This window comes from Oncorhynchus clarkii, chromosome 7, assembly GCF_045791955.1.
Source record: "Oncorhynchus clarkii lewisi isolate Uvic-CL-2024 chromosome 7, UVic_Ocla_1.0, whole genome shotgun sequence".
In the NCBI taxonomy this organism is placed as follows: domain Eukaryota; kingdom Metazoa; phylum Chordata; class Actinopteri; order Salmoniformes; family Salmonidae; genus Oncorhynchus; species Oncorhynchus clarkii.
In genome coordinates, this window is record NC_092153.1 from 43,044,740 (window position 1) to 43,063,732 (window position 18,993).

General features: G+C 41.0%; 1 protein-coding gene across 1 annotated transcript in view; it reads left to right on the forward strand.

Moving 5' to 3' along the window:
- Window positions 1–18,993, forward strand: part of LOC139413342 (contactin-3-like) — a 53,049-nt gene that overhangs the window by 5,715 nt on the left and 28,341 nt on the right. Inside the window, exons 2-6 of the mRNA XM_071160586.1 lie at window positions 6,263–6,398; window positions 11,670–11,845; window positions 15,544–15,642; window positions 17,781–17,984; window positions 18,480–18,582. Of these exons, the coding sequence (XP_071016687.1) occupies window positions 6,263–6,398; window positions 11,670–11,845; window positions 15,544–15,642; window positions 17,781–17,984; window positions 18,480–18,582 (718 nt within the window). The remainder of the gene's footprint in view (window positions 1–6,262; window positions 6,399–11,669; window positions 11,846–15,543; window positions 15,643–17,780; window positions 17,985–18,479; window positions 18,583–18,993) is intronic.

Genomic DNA, 18,993 nt, shown 5'->3' on the forward strand with positions numbered 1-18,993 from the left:
ATAATACTATACATTAATATTAGTGGAACGTTGCAGCAATGTTTTAAGAACTACTTCCATTATTGTTAAAGTATGTTTTTAGAACATTATTGGAACGTCATGTCATAACATTACAATATAACTTTATAAGAGTCTCACAGAAATGTTTGTAGTTTGTTGCTATACACTATATATACAAAAGAATGTGGACACCCCTTCAAATTAGTGGATTTAGCTTTTCCAGCCACACCTGTTGCTGACAGGTGCATAAAATCAAGCACACAGCCATGCAATCTCCAAAGACAAACATTGGCAGTAGAATGGCCTTACTGTCTTCAGTCAATTTCAACGTGGCACCATCATAGGATACTACCTTTCCAACAAGTCAGTTCATGAAATTTTTGCCCTGCTAGAGCTTCCACGGTCGACTGTAAGTGCTGTTATTATGAAGTGGAAACATCTAGGAGCAACAACAGCTCAGCCGCGAAGTGGTAGACCACACAAGCTCACAGAACAGGCCCGCCGAGTGCTGTAGCGCGTAAAAATCATCTGTCGGTTGCAACACTCACTACCGAGTTCCAAACTCCCTCTGGAAGCAGCGTCAGCACAATAACTGTTTGTCGGGAGCTTCATAAAATGGGTTTCCATGGCCGAGCAGCCGCACAAAAGCTTAAGATCACCATGTGCAATGCCAAGCGTCGGCTGGAGGGGTGTAAAGCTCGCCACAGTTGGAAAAGCATTCTCTGTAGTGATGAAACACGCTTCACCATCTGGCAGTCGAACCAACAAATTTGGGTTTGGCGGATGCCAGGAGAACGCTGCCTGCTCGAATGCAAAGTGCCACTGTAAAGTTTGGTGGAGGAGGAATAATGGTCTGGGGCTGTTTTGCATGGTTTGAGCTAGGCCCCTTAGTTTCAGTGAAGGGAAATCTTAACGCTACAGCAATGACATTTTAGACGATTCTGTGCTTCCAACTTTGTGGCAACAGTTTGGGGAAGGCTCTTTCCTGTTTCAGCATGACAATGCCCCCGTGGACAAAGCGAGGTCCATACAGAAATGGTTTGTTGAGATTGTTGGGGAAGAACTTGACTGGCCTGCACAGAGCCCTGACCTCAACCCCGTTGAACACATTTGGGATGAATTGGAAAACCGACTGAGAGCCAAGCCTAATCGTTCATCATCAGCACCCGACAACATTAATTATCTTGTGGCAGCATGTCACCGCAGCAATGATCCAAAATCTAGTGGAAAGCCTTTCCAGAAGAGTGGCCAGAAGAGTGGAGGCTGTTATAGCAGCAAAGGGGGGACCAACTCATGCCCATGATTTTGGAATAAGATGTTCGACGAGCAGGTGTTCACATACGTTGGTCATGTAGTGTAGGTATTAGTGCATTGATATCAACATTAGCTGAATTTGATTTATTTTTACTATTTTCTACATTGTAGAATAATAGTGAAGACATCAAAACTATGAAACAACACATATGAAATCATGTAGTAACCAAATAACTGTTAAACAAATCAAAATCTATTTTATATTTGAGATTCTTCAAATATCCCCCCTTTGCCTTGATGACAGCTTTGCACACTCTTGGCATTCTCTCAACCAGCTTCACCTGGAATGCTTTTCCAACAGTCTTGAAGAAGTTCCCACATATGCTGAACACTTGTTGGCTGATTTTCGTGCACTCTGCGGTCCGACTCATCCTAAACCATCTCAATTTGGTTGAGGTCAGGGGATTGTGGAGGCTGGGTCATCTGATGCAGCACTCCATCACTCTCCTTCTTGGTATATTAGGTCATTGTCCTGTTGAAAAACAAATGATAGTCCCACTAAGCCCAAACCAGATGGGATGGCGTATCACTGCAGAATGCTGTGGTAGTCATGCTGGTTTAGTGTGCCTTGAATTCCAAATAAATCACACACAGTGTCACCAGCAAAGCACCCCCACACCATAACACCTCCTCCTCCATGCTTTACGGTGGGAAATACACATGCGGAGATCATCCGTTCACCCACACCGCATCTCACAAAGACACAGAGGTTGGAACCAAATATTTCCAATTTAGACTCCAGACCAAAAGACACATTCCATCAGTCTAATGTCCATTGCTCATGTTTCTTGGCCCTAGCAAGTCTCTTCTTATTATTGGTGTACTTTACTAGTGGTTTCTTTGCAACAATTCGACCATGAAGGATTGCTTCACACAGTCTCCTCTGAACAGTTGATGTTGAGATGTGTCTGTTACTTGAACTATGTGAAGCACTTATTTTGGGCTGCAATTTCTGAGGCTGGTAACGCTAATGAACTTATCCCCTGCAGCATTCCTGTGGGGGTCCTCATGAGAGCCAGTTTCATCATAGTGTTTGATGGTTTTTGTGACTGCACTTGAAGAAACGTAAAATGTTATTACATTTTTCCAGATTGACTGACCTTCATGTCTTAAAGTAATGATGGACTGTCGTTTCTCTTTGCTTATTTGAGTTGTTCTTGACATAATATGGACTTGGTATTTTACCAAATAGGGCCATCTTCTGTATACCAACCCTACCTTGTCACAACACAACTGATTGGCTCAAATGCATTGAGAAGGAAATAAATTCCACAAATTAACTTTTATCAAGACACCTGCTAATTGAAATACATTCCAGGTGACTACCTCATGAAGCTAGTTGAGAGAATGCTAAGAGTGTGCAAAGCTGTCATCAAGGCAAAGGGTGGCAATTTAAAGAATCTCAAATATAAAATATATTTTGATTTGATAAACACTTTTTTGGTTACTACATGATTCCATATCTGTTATTTCATAGTTTTGTTATCTTCACTATTATTCTACAATGTGGAAAATAGTACAAATAAAGAAGAACTTTAATGAATAGGTGTTCTAAAACTTTTGACCGGTATTGCATATGAGAGTTACGCAGAAATGTTCCCTGCATGTTGTTTTGAATGTTTTGGATGATGTCTCCATGAACATTAAAATAACATTCCTGTACTGTTTTCTCAGAACCAATTTAATTGAATCCAGACATAATTGCTGAAATATGTTGAGGGAATATTTTTGGAACATCATTATGTCATAACGTCACACTGGAACTTTATTAGACCATTGTAGGAATATTCCCTGCTTGTTTTTATGAGTGTTTTGAATATAACATACATATCCATCAACATTAGCAGAACGTTCCTGTAAAGTCCCACCCATAAGTTTTGGCAACCAATCGCAGTGCTCCGATGGATAGCAATTGTCGTCGAGTCTGACACCTCTGACAAGCTCATGTTTAAATCGTCTGAAGGCAAATGAGGGCTATGGCAAAAACTGAGAGTTTTCTTTAAAAAATACACGTTTAAATGGATGAATAATTGAACAATGCACCAGGAGTAATTATTAATGTGATTCCTGAGATGCATTATTTTTTTTGATTCCGAAATTATACTTTTGTTACATTGTTTGCCAGCTCAGCTGGTTAGCTATCTCTCAGTCTCTGACCACCAAATGTAGCTAGCTAGCCACTTATTATAGTTTGTTTTCTCAAAATGTACAGTGCCTTGCGAAAGTATTCGGCCCCCTTGAACTTTGCGACCTTTTGCCACATTTCAGGCTTCAAACATAAAGATATAAAACTGTATTTTTTTGTGAAGAATCAACAACAAGTGGGACACAATCATGAAGTGGAACGACATTTATTGGATATTTCAAACTTTTTTAACAAATCAAAAATTGAAAAATTGGGCGTGCAAAATTATTCAGCCCCTTTACTTTCAGTGCAGCAAACTCTCTCCAGAAGTTCAGTGAGGATCTCTGAATGATCCAATGTTGACCTAAATGACTAATGATGATAAATACAATCCACCTGTGTGTAATCAAGTCTCCGTATAAATGCACCTGCACTGTGATAGTCTCAGAGGTCCGTCAAAAGCACAGAGAGCATCATGAAGAACAAGGAACACACCAGGCAGGTCTGAGATACTGTTGTGAAGAAGTTTAAAGCCGGATTTGGATACAAAAAGATTTCCCAAGCTTTAAACATCCCAAGGAGCACTGTGCAAGCGATAATATTGAAATGGAAGGAGTATCAGACCACTGCAAATCTACCAAGACCTGGCCGTCCCTTTAAACTTTCAGCTCATACAAGGAGAAGACTGATCAGAGATGCAGCCAAGAGGCCCATGATCACTCTGGATGAACTGCAGAGATCTACAGCTGAGGTGGGAGACTCTGTCCATAGGACAACAATCAGTCGTATATTGCACAAATCTGGCCTTTATGGAAGAGTGGCAAGAAGAAAGCCATTTCTTAAAGATATCCATAAAAAGTGTCGTTTAAAGTTTGCCACAAGCCACCTGGGAGACACACCAAACATGTGGAAGAAGGTGCTCTGGTCAGATGAAACGAAAATTGAAATTTTTGGCAACAATGCAAAACGTTATGTTTGGCGTAAAAGCAACACAGCTCATCACCCTGAACACACCATCCACACTGTCAAACATGGTGGTGGCAGCATCATGGTTTGGGCCTGCTTTTCTTCAGCAGGGACAGGGAAGATGGTTAAAATTGATGGGAAAATGGATGGAGCCAAATACAGGACCATTCTGGAAGAAAACCTGATGGAGTCTGCAAAAGACCTGAGGCTGGGACGGAGATTTGTCTTCCAACAAGACAATGATCCAAAACATAAAGCAAAATCTACAATGGAATGGTTCAAAAATAAACATATCCAGGTGTTAGAATGGCCAAGTCAAAGTCCAGACCTGAATCCAATCGAGAATCTGTGGAAAGAACTGAAAACTGCTGTTCACAAATGCTCTCCATCCAACATCACTGAGCTCGAGCTGTTTTGCAAGGAGGAATGGGAAAAAATTTCAGTCTCTCGATGTGCAAAACTGATAGAGACATACCCCAAGCGACTTACAGCTGTAATCGCAGCAAAAGGTGGCGCTACAAAGTATTAACTTAAGGGGGCTGAATAATTTTGCACGCCCAATTTTTCAGTTTTTGATTTGTTAAAAAAGTTTGAAATATCCAATAAATGTCGTTCCACTTCATGATTGTGTCCCACTTGTTGTTGATTCTTCACAAAAAAATACAGTTTTATATCTTTATGTTTGAAGCCTGAAATGTGGCAAAAGGTCGCAAAGTTCAAGGGGGCCGAATACTTTCGCAAGGCACTGTATGTTAGCTAGCTAAGTTAGGAATGTTATTAATACAACTCCCATCTGCTGTCGACATCAGGATACGGTTTTTGTGCAATAGTTCCAAAAGTGGTTATAGCTTTGACTGCATGCTAACAATGAATTCAGAGACATTCAATGGCTAGCTACACTACACACATAATTTGACCAGGTTCCCATGAAGCAATTGTAATGACAGTCCACCACAACATACCCAAGAGTTTCCTGATTTAGCAACGGGTGATTGATCTGTGTTCAATTTCATTTTTTTTTAGAAACAGTTTCATTGGTCTCAAAAGAAGGAAAAAAAACACAGTTTGAGTTTATTGTGAGGGGATTTCACCAATGGTTGAATGGGGAATTGGTCTTCCTGGAAAAATGTTGTCCAGGTTTGCAACAGCAACCATGGGGGGCTGGGCATAGCAAAGGGTCAATTGATTTTGTTGCGGCAGTATGTTCTTAGAACATTACTGGAACATTGTGTTATTACCTTAACCTTAAGAGATTGTTCTGTGGTAGTTTTTACAGATTTTGTGAACAATATTTTTGTGAATGTTAACAGAACATTCCAATAATATTTTCGTTTGGAAAATGTTTTTTTTTTGTAATCAAAAATGTTGTCTCAAACCCTAACAAGAACTTAATAGGTATATGTTAGCTAATGTCCTGTGAATGTTCCTGGTTTGCTGGATTCACACAGGTGCAATCATGTGACTAACGTTTCAACGTCAGCAAGATTTTTGCAGTGCTCAGATTTGTGCCAACATTGAATAGTTAGGCCAACATTTAAGTTTTTCATGGATTAGCTATTATAATTATTTGGGTTAGTAGCACACTATTTAATCAAATAATGGTTTCCTTATGTCTATTCCAAATCAAATATTTGAATGGCCCTGTCTCAGTGTATTACCATGTTGCAATCATAGACATGATTTAAAAAAATGCAAAATTGTCACCAGTTTTTGTCAGGATTCACAAGTTTTCACTGTCTACCTGTTTGTTCAGACTAATTTATTAATTCCGTGTTAGATGACTGAAATGTCACACATTGACAAATGTCAATTGTTAAAGGCCTGAGTATTACAGCCTGTGTTGTTTTTGTTCTCCAGCTCATGCACAAGATGTCCTGTTCCAAGGGCCAAGATGGAGGACAGAGCCCAGTGACCTCATTCTCCCCATCAACTTCCCTGACCAGGAAGCTACCATTAGATGTGAGGCAGAGGGGAACCCCACCCCACAGTACAGGTAAAGGATTCCACCAATCTACACTATAATTCCACAATTCAGTGTGGAACTGCCATTAGCTACCATTTAACATGGATGTTTAACCAAATATTCAGTCGCTCTCTCTCAAGGCAATCAAACAGGATACTGAGAGCATTGATTGGTATTGATTTGGTGGAGAGCGATACACATTGGGCTTACCATAGTAGCAGTAGAGATACTGTAACATCCAAGAAACAAGATTCACCTTTTACTGCAGTTGGCTAAATCACGGTTGCATATAGTGTTTCTTGGTAGTCTTAAACAAATCTACTTTGAAACAAAAGTACACACCTCACAGGGTATGGGCCTAAAAAAAAGATGACACCTGTTCCATGTCAGATATGGAGTTAAAATGTATTCCATTTTGAGTTTGCATCCCAATATTACACTTTATATACATTACAGAATACTGAAATATAACAAACCGTTTGACATAGAAACACCAGATTTTCTGCATAAAAAAAATTATAATATGTTTAATAATGATTCAATTATGACATATTAATAACATTCCACCCATGAGGACACTGGGTCATTTGACTGCAGGAAAGGGGTATGCAGACATTTAACCAGACACAGAAACTGATTCATATGGTATGCTCATTCCAAAAAAACTAAAAGCTGTAAACTAATGCAGGCTTTGAGCTATGATTTAGATTTAGATGGGAAGTCAGACAACCATTAGCTTATAAATACTTCAGAGATATGAGTCTAGTTATCTTTATTACAGATTTTTATTTAGGTTGCTCTAGGATTGAAGCTAATGTTTTATAATGTGCTGCACTGCTTAGGAAATCATTAGGAATGTAGGGAGATTTCAGTTACTAATTCTACTCTAGATTCTTTGATATCCCCCAGGGTTATTCCCCGGTGGTAAGTCTGCCTGAAAATGGCAGCCCGCGTTGGTTTGGTGGTAGATTGTGTTTCGTAGCTTGGTCAGCATCATGTAAATGCACAGCAGGCAGTCGAGAGAGGTAATAACCTTGTGAGTGACATTCTGTTAAATGCTTACATTTCCTCTAATGCGTATGTGCTGGAAACATGGGTCTTAGAGCAGCAGCAGGGGGTATCGTTATACTTGTTGTGCAAGCTGAGCGATCCAAGGATGAGCTGAACCATTACAACTTGCACTAACTCTGAAAAAGAAGTCGAGTGGACGTGTTCTCACCATCACACTGAACAATTAGGATTGTTCTTTTTTTTTTATATATATTTTTTTTAACTTAAGTGCACAGGGAAAGCATAGATCGTGGGTTATGATTATGTGTGATAAAATGTGGTCTAGTCATCTGTGCCACAAATTGGAATAACCCTTGAATGCTGTAAGTAGAAGCCTCTTTAGATTTTTAAGTGCTGCGCAAAAGTTTCCTACATTAGTAAAGTAACAGTGATATGTTTTCTCTTGATTAATATTGGATGTATTGGAACGGATAACACATTAGTCATCATAAGCAATTCCAAATATTATGATTGTTTTCATGCAGGCTAATAACACTCCAGTTAAGTGTGTCTAATGAGCTATTTCACACGATTAATGTTATTTGTAAAGTCAAATCCAAGACTAATTAAAGACAATCCAAGCTTTCGTTGTGAAATGGATAGAACCAAGTCGATCAAATTGAAAAGTTGTACTTCAAGCACCCATTTTTTACGTAAGATAAGTGTATTAAAACCAAATGAATACAGAGCACATATCTGAGTAGAATTTAAGTGAATCACTTTATTGAAACAAACTCCCATGGCAGGGGATTGACGTTTATGGGAATACTTTTAAAGACACTGCATCGTTTAGTCCTTGGACTCACTGCAAGTAAAGGGATCATTTGTGGATTTATTTGGGTTGCACCAAAGTGTATGTTTGACACTGACTGTTCTTGACTTGTGTCCCCTCCGGCAAGGAGAGGACTTTTGTCTTGATGATTAAAAGTGAAACAGAAATGTTTAGCAATACATTTCCCAAACGCAAAAAAAACTCATGCCCCCAATGAGCTGCCCGAGCTGTCCCTCAGAGCCGCAAAGGGACAAGCTTTGATCTCCCACAGGGAGGCATCAACTAACATCAGTCAGTTTCTAGTGAAATTATACTGGAATCACAAGATTTGTGAGTTTTTTTCAAGAGCTTCACATTTTCCAATTCATGTCAAAGTAACCATCTCATATCACTGAAACAATGCTCTTTAGTACTGTCTTTTTTCTTTATCTTTCATAAGCAGTCCCACACAACTCCATACTTGACATCACTCCACACCACAGCGCATGTTAAAGATATTAGTACTTGATCTGTTACAGTAGGGGTAGTTTTTCTCAATATGGTTGTCACATTTGATTTTCTTCCTTGACAGTGACCCATAATGAACACTACATTGGGCAGTGTGTTCTGAACTTACTGTAATGTACTGTAGAACCAAGGGCATGGTGGCCAATGGACATCAATCATTTATTTGTGATGTTCCCTGCCCTCTAATGTGAAATCTGGGAGATGTTGTCACGTCTCTTAATTTATGTAATAGCGCTCCGAGGACACGTTAGGCAATTTGAGTTTCTCATTTAGTCTGGAAGCTATCACAGCATGGAGCCTGAGGAGAGAACTTTGCATCTCCTGCCCTGACAAAGTCTCAGACTACTGAAATATTAATTCTTCCATTTCAAATACAACCATGTTCAATGATGATATTCAGTAATATCTGATGAGCTGTTAGTCTTATTCTCTGCCAACCTTCCGGGTTGAGACCAAGGGCCCTCTTTCTCCTGGTCAGCAATGTGTTTTTTAAGGGCCAATATTAGCTGTGTGTGTGTTTGTCCTCAGGGGAAAAAAGGTGAGGTGCGTGGCTGGAGACAGCGCTGAGTGCGGCACCATTCCCTGCCTGTATTTGATGAAGAGGCCTCATGCAACATTGATGTGAACCTCAAGGTCGGCCAGAGTTCATCCAGACCATGCCATGAGCAGCCCATGGCCTGGAGGCTGTAACAGGCTAGGACAGCCAGAGCAAATAAGGGAGCCATTAGTCTTTGTTGTTGTTTAGGAACCCTACTGTCTGGTGTGTTAAATTCCCTCCATTCACTCTATAAGGCTCCACTAATGCCATGGCCCCAGAGAAATTGTGCTTTTTCGAAGTGCTGTTTTTCCATTTTTGTGAAGCACTTCAGTTGGAGTCCTCATCTGTGGATGAGTTAAGACCTGAGGGGGCAATGAAAAGGAGATGAGACCACTGCTGTTTAGAATGCAGAAAGATTTCCATGGTGTTGGAGTACTCATTCAGTTCCTCATTAGTCCTGTGCTGGCAACAGGTTTGAGGGCACAGACTCCTATACAGGTCAGAGCATGCAGTTTGCAACAATCATATACTCTCACAATACAATATAATTGGCGCCAGCTGTCTTATTTCATGTTTTTGACACCATATTTGAGGTTTTGCTCACAACCTCACAGCTGGTAAGAAGCATTTTACTGACTGTTTAGAGAGAAGGATACACATCACTGCATATGACGATGATGGTGATGATGATGGTGATGACTCAAATACAATATGACTAGGCTCCCATGGATAATTATAGTTTGCATAGTTGATAGTAAAGGATCGTTATGTCCGCATGGGCCTTAATTGGTGGCGTGATCATTTATTATGAGGACAATGTGGAATATCAGTTATATTGGTTCAGGTTCAATAACTCCACATCTGCTTATGGGTGAATTTACACCAGCAGCAGCACTGTGGTTTGCCCTCGTTGTTTACTCCTACTCGCATGGAATGGGTGCTATGTATGTCACCATGTATGTGGTGTTTGATGCTCTATCACCTAGCCTTCATCCCCAGCGGGGATTCATACCAGGCCTTTTCTGGTGGCTACTTAGTGTTGGCAGGTGAGGGGTGTCTCTGACAGCTTGCCCCACTGTTCAAATGGAGCCGAGGCTTGCTGTTCGAGGTGTTGCGGCTGCTTCTGCTGCTTCTGCTAGATGGGATGGCTGGCTGTGTCGTGCGTAGACACGCTCACACCCAGCAGAGGCAGAGCCCAGCCATCTGCTCCAGGGGTGTCTGATCTGCTCAGCCTGCCTACCGTCCTCTCCCATTAAGTTCAGATATGCTGGGGTGGCTGCGAATACAACCAGCAACCCAACCCCCTCTCTCCCGCTCTCCTTTATTATTTTATACGTCAGATCCTTCGGCTAGGCTGTATACGCAGTGTCACCTCTGCTAGAAAATAAATCCAGAGGAAAACACTGGTTTACATACGATAACACGATGGATAATATCAGCCATTTGGAACATGCATAAACAAGATACTCTTTTAAAGGCAATTGAGATTGAATATGGCATCAAATTGCCTTGTTTGAAAGGTTTGTATTTGTGCGCCCAGGAAACATAGGTTTCATCACATAACTTCAAACATTTATACAATTATTTTGGTACCTGGAATGGTGACAAAATAAGTTTGATTAAGTGAAAGCCGCACTGAGATAGATGAATAATGCAGGCGACAACATGAAAGACAGCTATATCTTTTGTAGTCTGTCAGACGGGAGTCTGGGGAAAGTCATGGCTGGTTTTAAGGCTGTGTGGAGCACCACTTTCCCTGCTCGTTAGTTTGCTGAAAATAAAAAAATATTGATTCCCCCCCCCCCCCCCCCATCATTGAATTGTCATTTCACGGTCCCAAATTGCATTGCTCAAGCTAGCTGGCTCCAAGTCTTATCCTAATCATGCCTAATTTCTTGCATTCTTAAGTGGAAAATAATCTATACTTATCATGCCTCTCAGCTTTGTTAACTTTGGAAAAACAAAAAATCATTTCCCCATTTTATAAATTGTTTATTGCAACAAATCATTAGAGTAGTAAATAGTCCAAAACATTTGTATGTTGTGCATTCTTTGACCTCATGCTATCTGGGAATTTAACTTAGCTGCTGATGGATGTTTTTAAAGAAGTTAGAAATAGGAATTATTATGCTCAACCCATAACTTCACATGCAACGTATTTTAGATCAGTAATATGAGATAGATGTGATTTTTTTTTATACATAATACAATTATGTGCAATATTAACAAATAGACTACACAGTGTTTCAAAGGCAACTAGCTAACCCAATACTCAGTGAAAAGTTTCACGCTCAAAATACCAACAATTGCAGCGTGATTATATCCCACATCTTCATTTGATTCAATTGTCTTTATCAAATCGATCCATGTGATAAATGTTTGTGAGTGTGCATCTCCAGAGGCCCGGCTGCTGATTGTGTTTACGTCTTTCCAGATGGTCGCTTAACGGAACACTCATTGATCTGGGGAGTGACTACCGGCGTCACATGTCTGGGGGCAACCTGATCGTTAACCGTCTGGACAGGGACCAAGACACGGGGATATACCAGTGCACTGCCTTCAACACATGGGGGACCATCCTCAGCCGCAGAGCCACTCTGAAATTTGCATGTAAGTGACCGGGCTATCCCTAGCACGTTATAGGGGAGGGGTGTGTGTATGTGTGTGTTTGTGTGCATGCATGCATGTGTAACCCTCTCACCAGGCTCCAATTTGACTCTCACGATATTACCTTACATAGAATATCTCAACAGCATGGGATGTTAGGTGAGAAGGACATCTCCAATAAGAGTCCCTATTGTAAAGTATCTAGGGTGATGACAATTTGGGTAATAACTTCAGATGAAATGATTATAGGTTTCTGTTATTGTATCAGGATAGGCTATCCCATGCATTCAATTACATTGAAACAGTAAATGACTCCACCAAGGCAACATACATAAGGTTCGAAATGTGTATTATTACATTGTCAAAGCACCACATCAAAATAAATAAAAAATAATGAACCCCAATGAGTCGTGCACAACCCATGTCCAAATGATTTCAAGCATGTTTAAACCCGTTGGTGCGCGTTGGAGCTCAAAAAACATGACGACACACATAAAGGCCCGAAGCAACCCACAGTGGTTACTCACTACTCGTAGATATTCCCTCAGTGAAGTATGGCAGTTCCTTTCAGGTTTCCTCACAAGATCCACAGCAAGCACAGCTATCAATGCAGACAGTACTCTTTAGCAGTAACCGATATCCCATGGGAACATGTACTCGTTAAGCTTTCCCAAGCAATTCTCTCTCGGTTTCACACGATGCTAGGCTAACCTCAAGGCTGTCAAATACCTCCACGATACCTCCGTAGCTTCAGTCTTTACTAAGTCTTTCTTAACAAAATTATAACAACTCTCTTATAAAATAAAATCAGTATTCAAAACTGAAAAAATTCAAAAAAATTCAAAACTCGGTAGGTATGGGTTTTGTTCTATTTTTATCGTATTCTTTTATACTTCTTCTTCACCAACGGTCATAATGTAATGTTCATCCTTTTCTCAACGTCTCTCTCCCTCTCTTTTTCCCCAGGCCTCCCGCTAACCAGGTCCATTCTCCCATTGGCCACAGCTTATCAAGTGACCTTATTGGTCAAAACTTAAACTTAAAAGTAAACCAACCTATTCACTTATACATTAAATAAATATTTCTTCAAAAGAAATGCATTAACAACATTACAATTCGGGAGCAATTCAATCACCTTTTAAATATAATACCAATTAATTATAACAAATAAACTCAATACTTGGTTTTAACAAGAGTATTACACTTGCAATTGTGCACGCATGTTTGTGTGTGTGTGTGTGTGTGTGTGTGTGTGTGTGTGTGTGTGTGTGTGTGTGTGTGTGCACTTGTGTTGTGTGTCTGTGGCCTCTGTGTCTTTAGCATTCCGATTTCTTGCTCGGTATGCTTCAAATAGATTTTTTTAAAGGGAAATGGTAATCGAATGAAATGTCAGATGCAACAACCACAGTGGGTGAGGCAGCTTCTGACTGCCCCTGAACTCCATTGATTCTCATTAGTCTCTGTGTTTCTAGCTTTGACAGCGTCTGTGCAACCTCGGTACTGACTGATACTTTGCCAATCTATGCAAGCCTCTGTGATCTGGACTTGAAAGGAAACCTACTCAAATAAAGCTTAAACTTTGCAAACCAGACACAATCATTTTTTACAGTGGAATTGTTTGCCGTTGCAGATAGATCAGACTTGGTTGAACAGCCAGTCTGGTATTCTAGAGAGGGAGATCTGAATATCACAGGAGGTTGGTGGCACCTTAATTGGGGAGGACGGGCTTGTAGTAATGGCTGGAGCGGAATAGGTAGAATGGTATCAAATGCATCAAACAAACGGTTTGATGCCATTCCATAATCTCAGTTCCAGCCATTATTATGAGCCGTCCTCCCCCCAACAGCCTCCACTGGTGAATATGAAGCTTTGGTGTGGGTCTCTACCACATAGAGAGCAGACCAATAGACAGTGTAGAGAGACACCTCTCACTGATCATTGATCACGTCCCAGGGATAGAGAGCATTTCCTTCCTCTTAAGAGATGGACTGCCATTACCCTTATGGGCTGGATAATGAATCTCACTTGTGGGGCCTGGGTGAGGAGGGAACTGCTTGACATTTATTGTCTATTTGAATGCTCAGGGGAGGTCTTGGAGATAGATGGGGATTGCTGCATACACGGCTAGATTTTCTTCGTAATAAAGACTCTTCCATAGACAGGGATGGCTTACCGCACCCATTTCCTGTCTACACAATTCAACTGTCATTTCAATTATATATTTTTTTGCGATGTGTTACGGCCATCAACGTCATCCAAATTTACATTGAATTTCTGAACAACTGTAACGCAACTGTTATACAAATGTACAAACACTGGTGTAATACACACCAGGGAGAGAGAATGAAATGCATTTAAAATGACATTCCCTCTGTACTTGTGACTTGAGTTGCTATTCCTTTGTGGTAAAAATAGAATGAAGAGCTTGCATGGTGTTAGATAGGATACCTTTATATGTTTTTCCTGGCTTCCCTCCTGACACATTCTTATTGCCTCTCAGAGTTGGAGTCTGTGTAGAGGAGACATATTACACAGAAAGCCGTCGTTCTGCTATAGACAAGGCAGAGCCAGCTTATAGAGTGCTGCAGTCCCTACTGACAGCAGTCCCTACTGTCTCTCCTTACACGGAACATTTCTGTGTGAGGGAGAGAGGAGTAGAGAACTGATTCCTACCTCTTAGGAGGTAAGGAATATTATCATAATGATCAGCTGCTGTTTTGGTTATGCTTTCCAACCAGCCTGCACCACCTTTCCCTCGTCTAGATAGCCTAGCCTAACTCCTCCAGTGCTTTAGATTCTGCACCATGTCTGCGAGTTGAAGTTCTCTGTGGCTCTATTAGAAGATGGCGACTCACTGTGTGGCCTGGACAGAATCCTGCTATGCCTTGGCTGTGTTGGATTTCACCACGGTCATCAGAGACTGGCTCATTAATCTTCCATTCACTCTCCCACCCCCCTCTGTAATCCTCCTCTTTTCCCAATTCCTTTTATCGGTCACATTGACTTTATTTTGTTTGTGTTCGGGGCCCGACTGTAGGGCTGCCCAACCCGAGGGTGCAGAGTCAGTAGGGACAGGGGTACAGTAGTTCACCCATCACTCACTAAACTAGAGTAACATTTCATCAGCCCAGGTACAAGCTCAGTCAGGCAGCTTTTCCTCTTTCATTTGCAGGGATGAATTGCTCCCAGAGTATCGACAGGGAAGCTAGTGCTTTTAAGGGCGAGATTACACTGCATTTAATAATGATGTTGGTTATTGCTCTTGGCACTGATTCCTGTTATTCGTCATGTGCTCCGTGTTTGCGCAGTCCCTCCAACTTCCTCCCCTCTTTTTTATCCCTTTGCAATTGAATCTCCTGCTGCTATCACAACGACTGTATGTTGTGAGGTATCCATCACATACCATAAGTCCATCAGTAATATTTAATGTTACAGTTGCCTTTCTAAGTATTGGATAGCATTGGGGTTGTTCTAATGCAATCCATTACTGTACCTGGAAATGGTTTTCCTACAGTACATGGATTTTAGCGCTTTAAAGAAACAAAGATAACTGATACAAACTGGGGAACACATTAGCTGATACGGATTGAGTTATCAGCTGCATTTAGACATAGAGTAATATTAAGGTTGGTGCTTTATATTTATCCGTTCTGTCTTCTCTAATAACACTAAAGCTTACCCTTGATTTTTGTGTTGATAAGACCTAGATAACTTCAAGACCCAAACGACACGGAGTGCCGTCAGTGTCCGGGAGGGCCAAGGAGTGGTTTTGTTATGTGGACCACCCATGCATTCTGGAGGTAGGTTTTTATTCCATATTAGAGATATTGATGAATACCTGAAGATGCCCCTCCTCTGTATCCAATTAAAATCTTTGATGCGGTATATGAGTGAATATACAGGCGCTATTTGGTGTGCTCACATTCCTAACCTAATCAGTTTTTTCATAAAACATTATTTGTTAGAGCCTCAAAGCATGGATTCTTGCTAGCAGCCTCAAATGAACTTATTTCACACAGATGTTTGCAGACTAAAGATATGCTTAGCTGGCCTTCTTTTTCATTCTGAACTTGCTGACAATTAGTGCCAAATCTGGTGGCAATTGAAAAAATATTCCTCAAATTGGAGTCTTAACCTGATCATTAGGCAATACGGTCTGAGTAAAGTGCTTTTAATAAAACCTGTATTAGATAATCAATAGTAACTTATCCTAACTTAAATGGAATGCAGAATTCAAAGGGATTTTGTAAACTAATTTACTCTACACCCTATAGAGGGAAAACAAACAGAATCACTTTCTGGAATATCTTATTTATCTTCCATACTGTTTTCAACTTGTACAGAGGAAGTGACTCGGAACATGCGAGATGGCTATTTGAAGTGTGTGTGATCGCGACACTACTCAATTCCAGTTAGCTTAGTATTGAATAACGGACTTTGCCTACATACAGGCTGACCCTGTTGCAGGACCACTCACTTTTAACATGACATTGTAGAGTGGCTGGTTCTTCTCTAATGTATTGGCCTAAAGTGTGCCTACAGTAGGTGTGTGTATACAGTCTTGTACAGCTGGAGGAGGCGATAATGGCCTGGGGTAGCCAGTGTGAAACACAATGCGACAGCCTCTCACTCAGAAATGAGCTTCTGCCAGGCATGTTGTTGTCACCATAACAGTATTTTTTGTTTGTTTCCCTATTTGAACAAGTGAATAAGACCAAGTAGGTGTGGCACTGTGCTCATTGCACTGTGAAGCATGAATATGCCACACACAAACATGGAACTCGTTGGACCCATCACTATCCACTGACTGTAAGACATCTCTGCAGGTTTTTACTCTGCCTCAGCGGCTTCAACTGCTGGAATAGAGGCTCTCTCAAATGACACATTATATCTCACGTTGCATCGACATGGCCACAAAATAAATATTGTTGCTAGCTAAAGTGACTGCATTAGGGCTCTGAGCCATCATAAATATGTGTTTATTCTCCAGGGCTCAATTATGTTTATTTTTGTGTCATAGCTATTGCATGTTTGTAGCGTTGTGCTTGTTACATAAATAGCCATTGTGTTCAATGAGAAAAGAGGTTGTTGCACTATATTTTCATTTTCCTCTTGATTTGTATTTTCTTGACGAATGCTATCACTGTTCATTACGGCCACATAGCTCAGAGTCAGGGATCCCCGGTCTTGCTTTGCTTCGTCAGAATGAATTGGTTTCGGCTTCAGTGAACCGACTGCAAAGATGTGATCCCAGGAGCCAAGGTTTGCGAGGCGTTCTCCTCCCAGGGGGACAGGAGATGAGCGACAGTACGCTGCATACACACCTTTGTAGTTCCGTACGCGCTCTCGCCTCCACGCCACGGTAGATAGGCTTTCGCTACGGTACCTCGCTCCTATGAATCTGTGCACTGGCTCTTTTCAAGATGACCCAGTATTGCTGTGTGGCAGCGCTCTGTGTTCTTTAGCTAGGCCTGTTGGCTGAGGAGAAGTGTGGCATGCATGAGTCAAGCCTGGAAAAAAAGCCCTGTCCCCAGTTACTCAGGGTAGAGGACAGGGCATGTGTCATGAGAGTGCCAGTGAGGCGCTGTAATCCGTTTTGTTTCGCTCTCTTTCCTTTGGACACTCTTTTTTTTTTGTGCACCAATAGCTGTTCTAATATATTTGCCCTGGTATCTTCTTGGAAGGAAACTGAAATAAGGAAAAGGAAATTGTGTGGAATGCCAACATGATCTGCTTACAGTGTGCTTTTCTTTTTGTTTTCTAATACAGTATTTCATCAATGGGCAATACCGACACTTTGAGCTATTTAGCATACATGCTAAATTATATTTTCAAAAGGGAATTTTTCAATGTAGACTCCTACAAACACATTACTGTGTTGTAATATATTAATACTACTGTACTGTATTTAACACTGTCATATTCCTCTCCCTCCTAGAGCTGACATTTGCATGGATCTTCAATGAGTACCCATACTTTGTTCAGCAAGACAGTCGTCGATTCATCTCCCAGGAGACAGGAAGTCTGTACATTGCTAAAGTGGAGCCTTCTGATGTGGGAAACTATACCTGTGTGGTCAACAACAGCATCACTAAGGGGAAAGTCCTCAGCTCTCCTACACCACTGGTCCTGAGGAATGATGGTAAGATCCCATCCTTTAAACAGACACACTGATCAGACAGCACAACCACAAAAAACTGCCCCGATTTTTTAAAAACTGCGCAGATTAAGCCCCAATTTATAAAACATTGGCAGTCTATGCAGTCTACAATAGACCATTCTATCCAGATATTCTGTAATGCTGATTATAAGTGGTCAAAGAGCAAGAGTAATCTTACCCCCTCAAAAGGTAAAGTCAAAGGGTGAAGCTGTTGCCCTCCTAGCAGCTTGAATATAAGATTCAGTCTGAAAAGGAGAGTAATCCCTGCCTTCACCCAGGTGTGTCCTTCTTTGAACCTTTTGCAAACCTTTTCCGTTTCTCTCCATCTTACCAACCTCTCAGTGATCGCTTCTGTTCCACACACAAATACCTTTGTGTTTCTGGGCCCATGTTATTGTTGTTTTCCAGGGCGTAAAGCGAGTGTGCCATTAATCATTGATGCCAAAATTTGGTTTGTGTATTGTCTCCCTTTCATAGGAGCAATGGGTGAATATGAACCCAAAATAGAAGTTCATTTCCCTGACACTGTTCCAGCTGCGAAGGGATCCACGGTGAAACTGGAATGTTTCGCTCTGGGAAAGTAAGTTGGAGTGAATGTGCAAGTTTGTGCATATGTCAGACATATCATTGTAATCAAATCAAATCAAAGTTTATTTGTCACTTACGCCGAATACATACAATGTAGACCTTACAGTGAAATGCTTACTTACAGGCTCTAACCAATAGTGCAAAAAAAGGTATTAGGTGAACAATAGGTAGGTAAAGAAATAAAAACAACAGTAAAAAGACAGGCTATATACAGTAGCGAGGCTATAAAAGTAGCGAGGTTACATACCGGTTAGTCAGGCTGGTTGAGGTAGTATGTACATGTAGATATGGTTAAAGTGACTATGCATATATGATGAACAGAGAGTAGCAGTAGCGTAAAAGAGTGGTTGGCGGGTGGGACACAATGCAGATAGCCCGTTTCGCCAATGTGCAGGAGCACTGG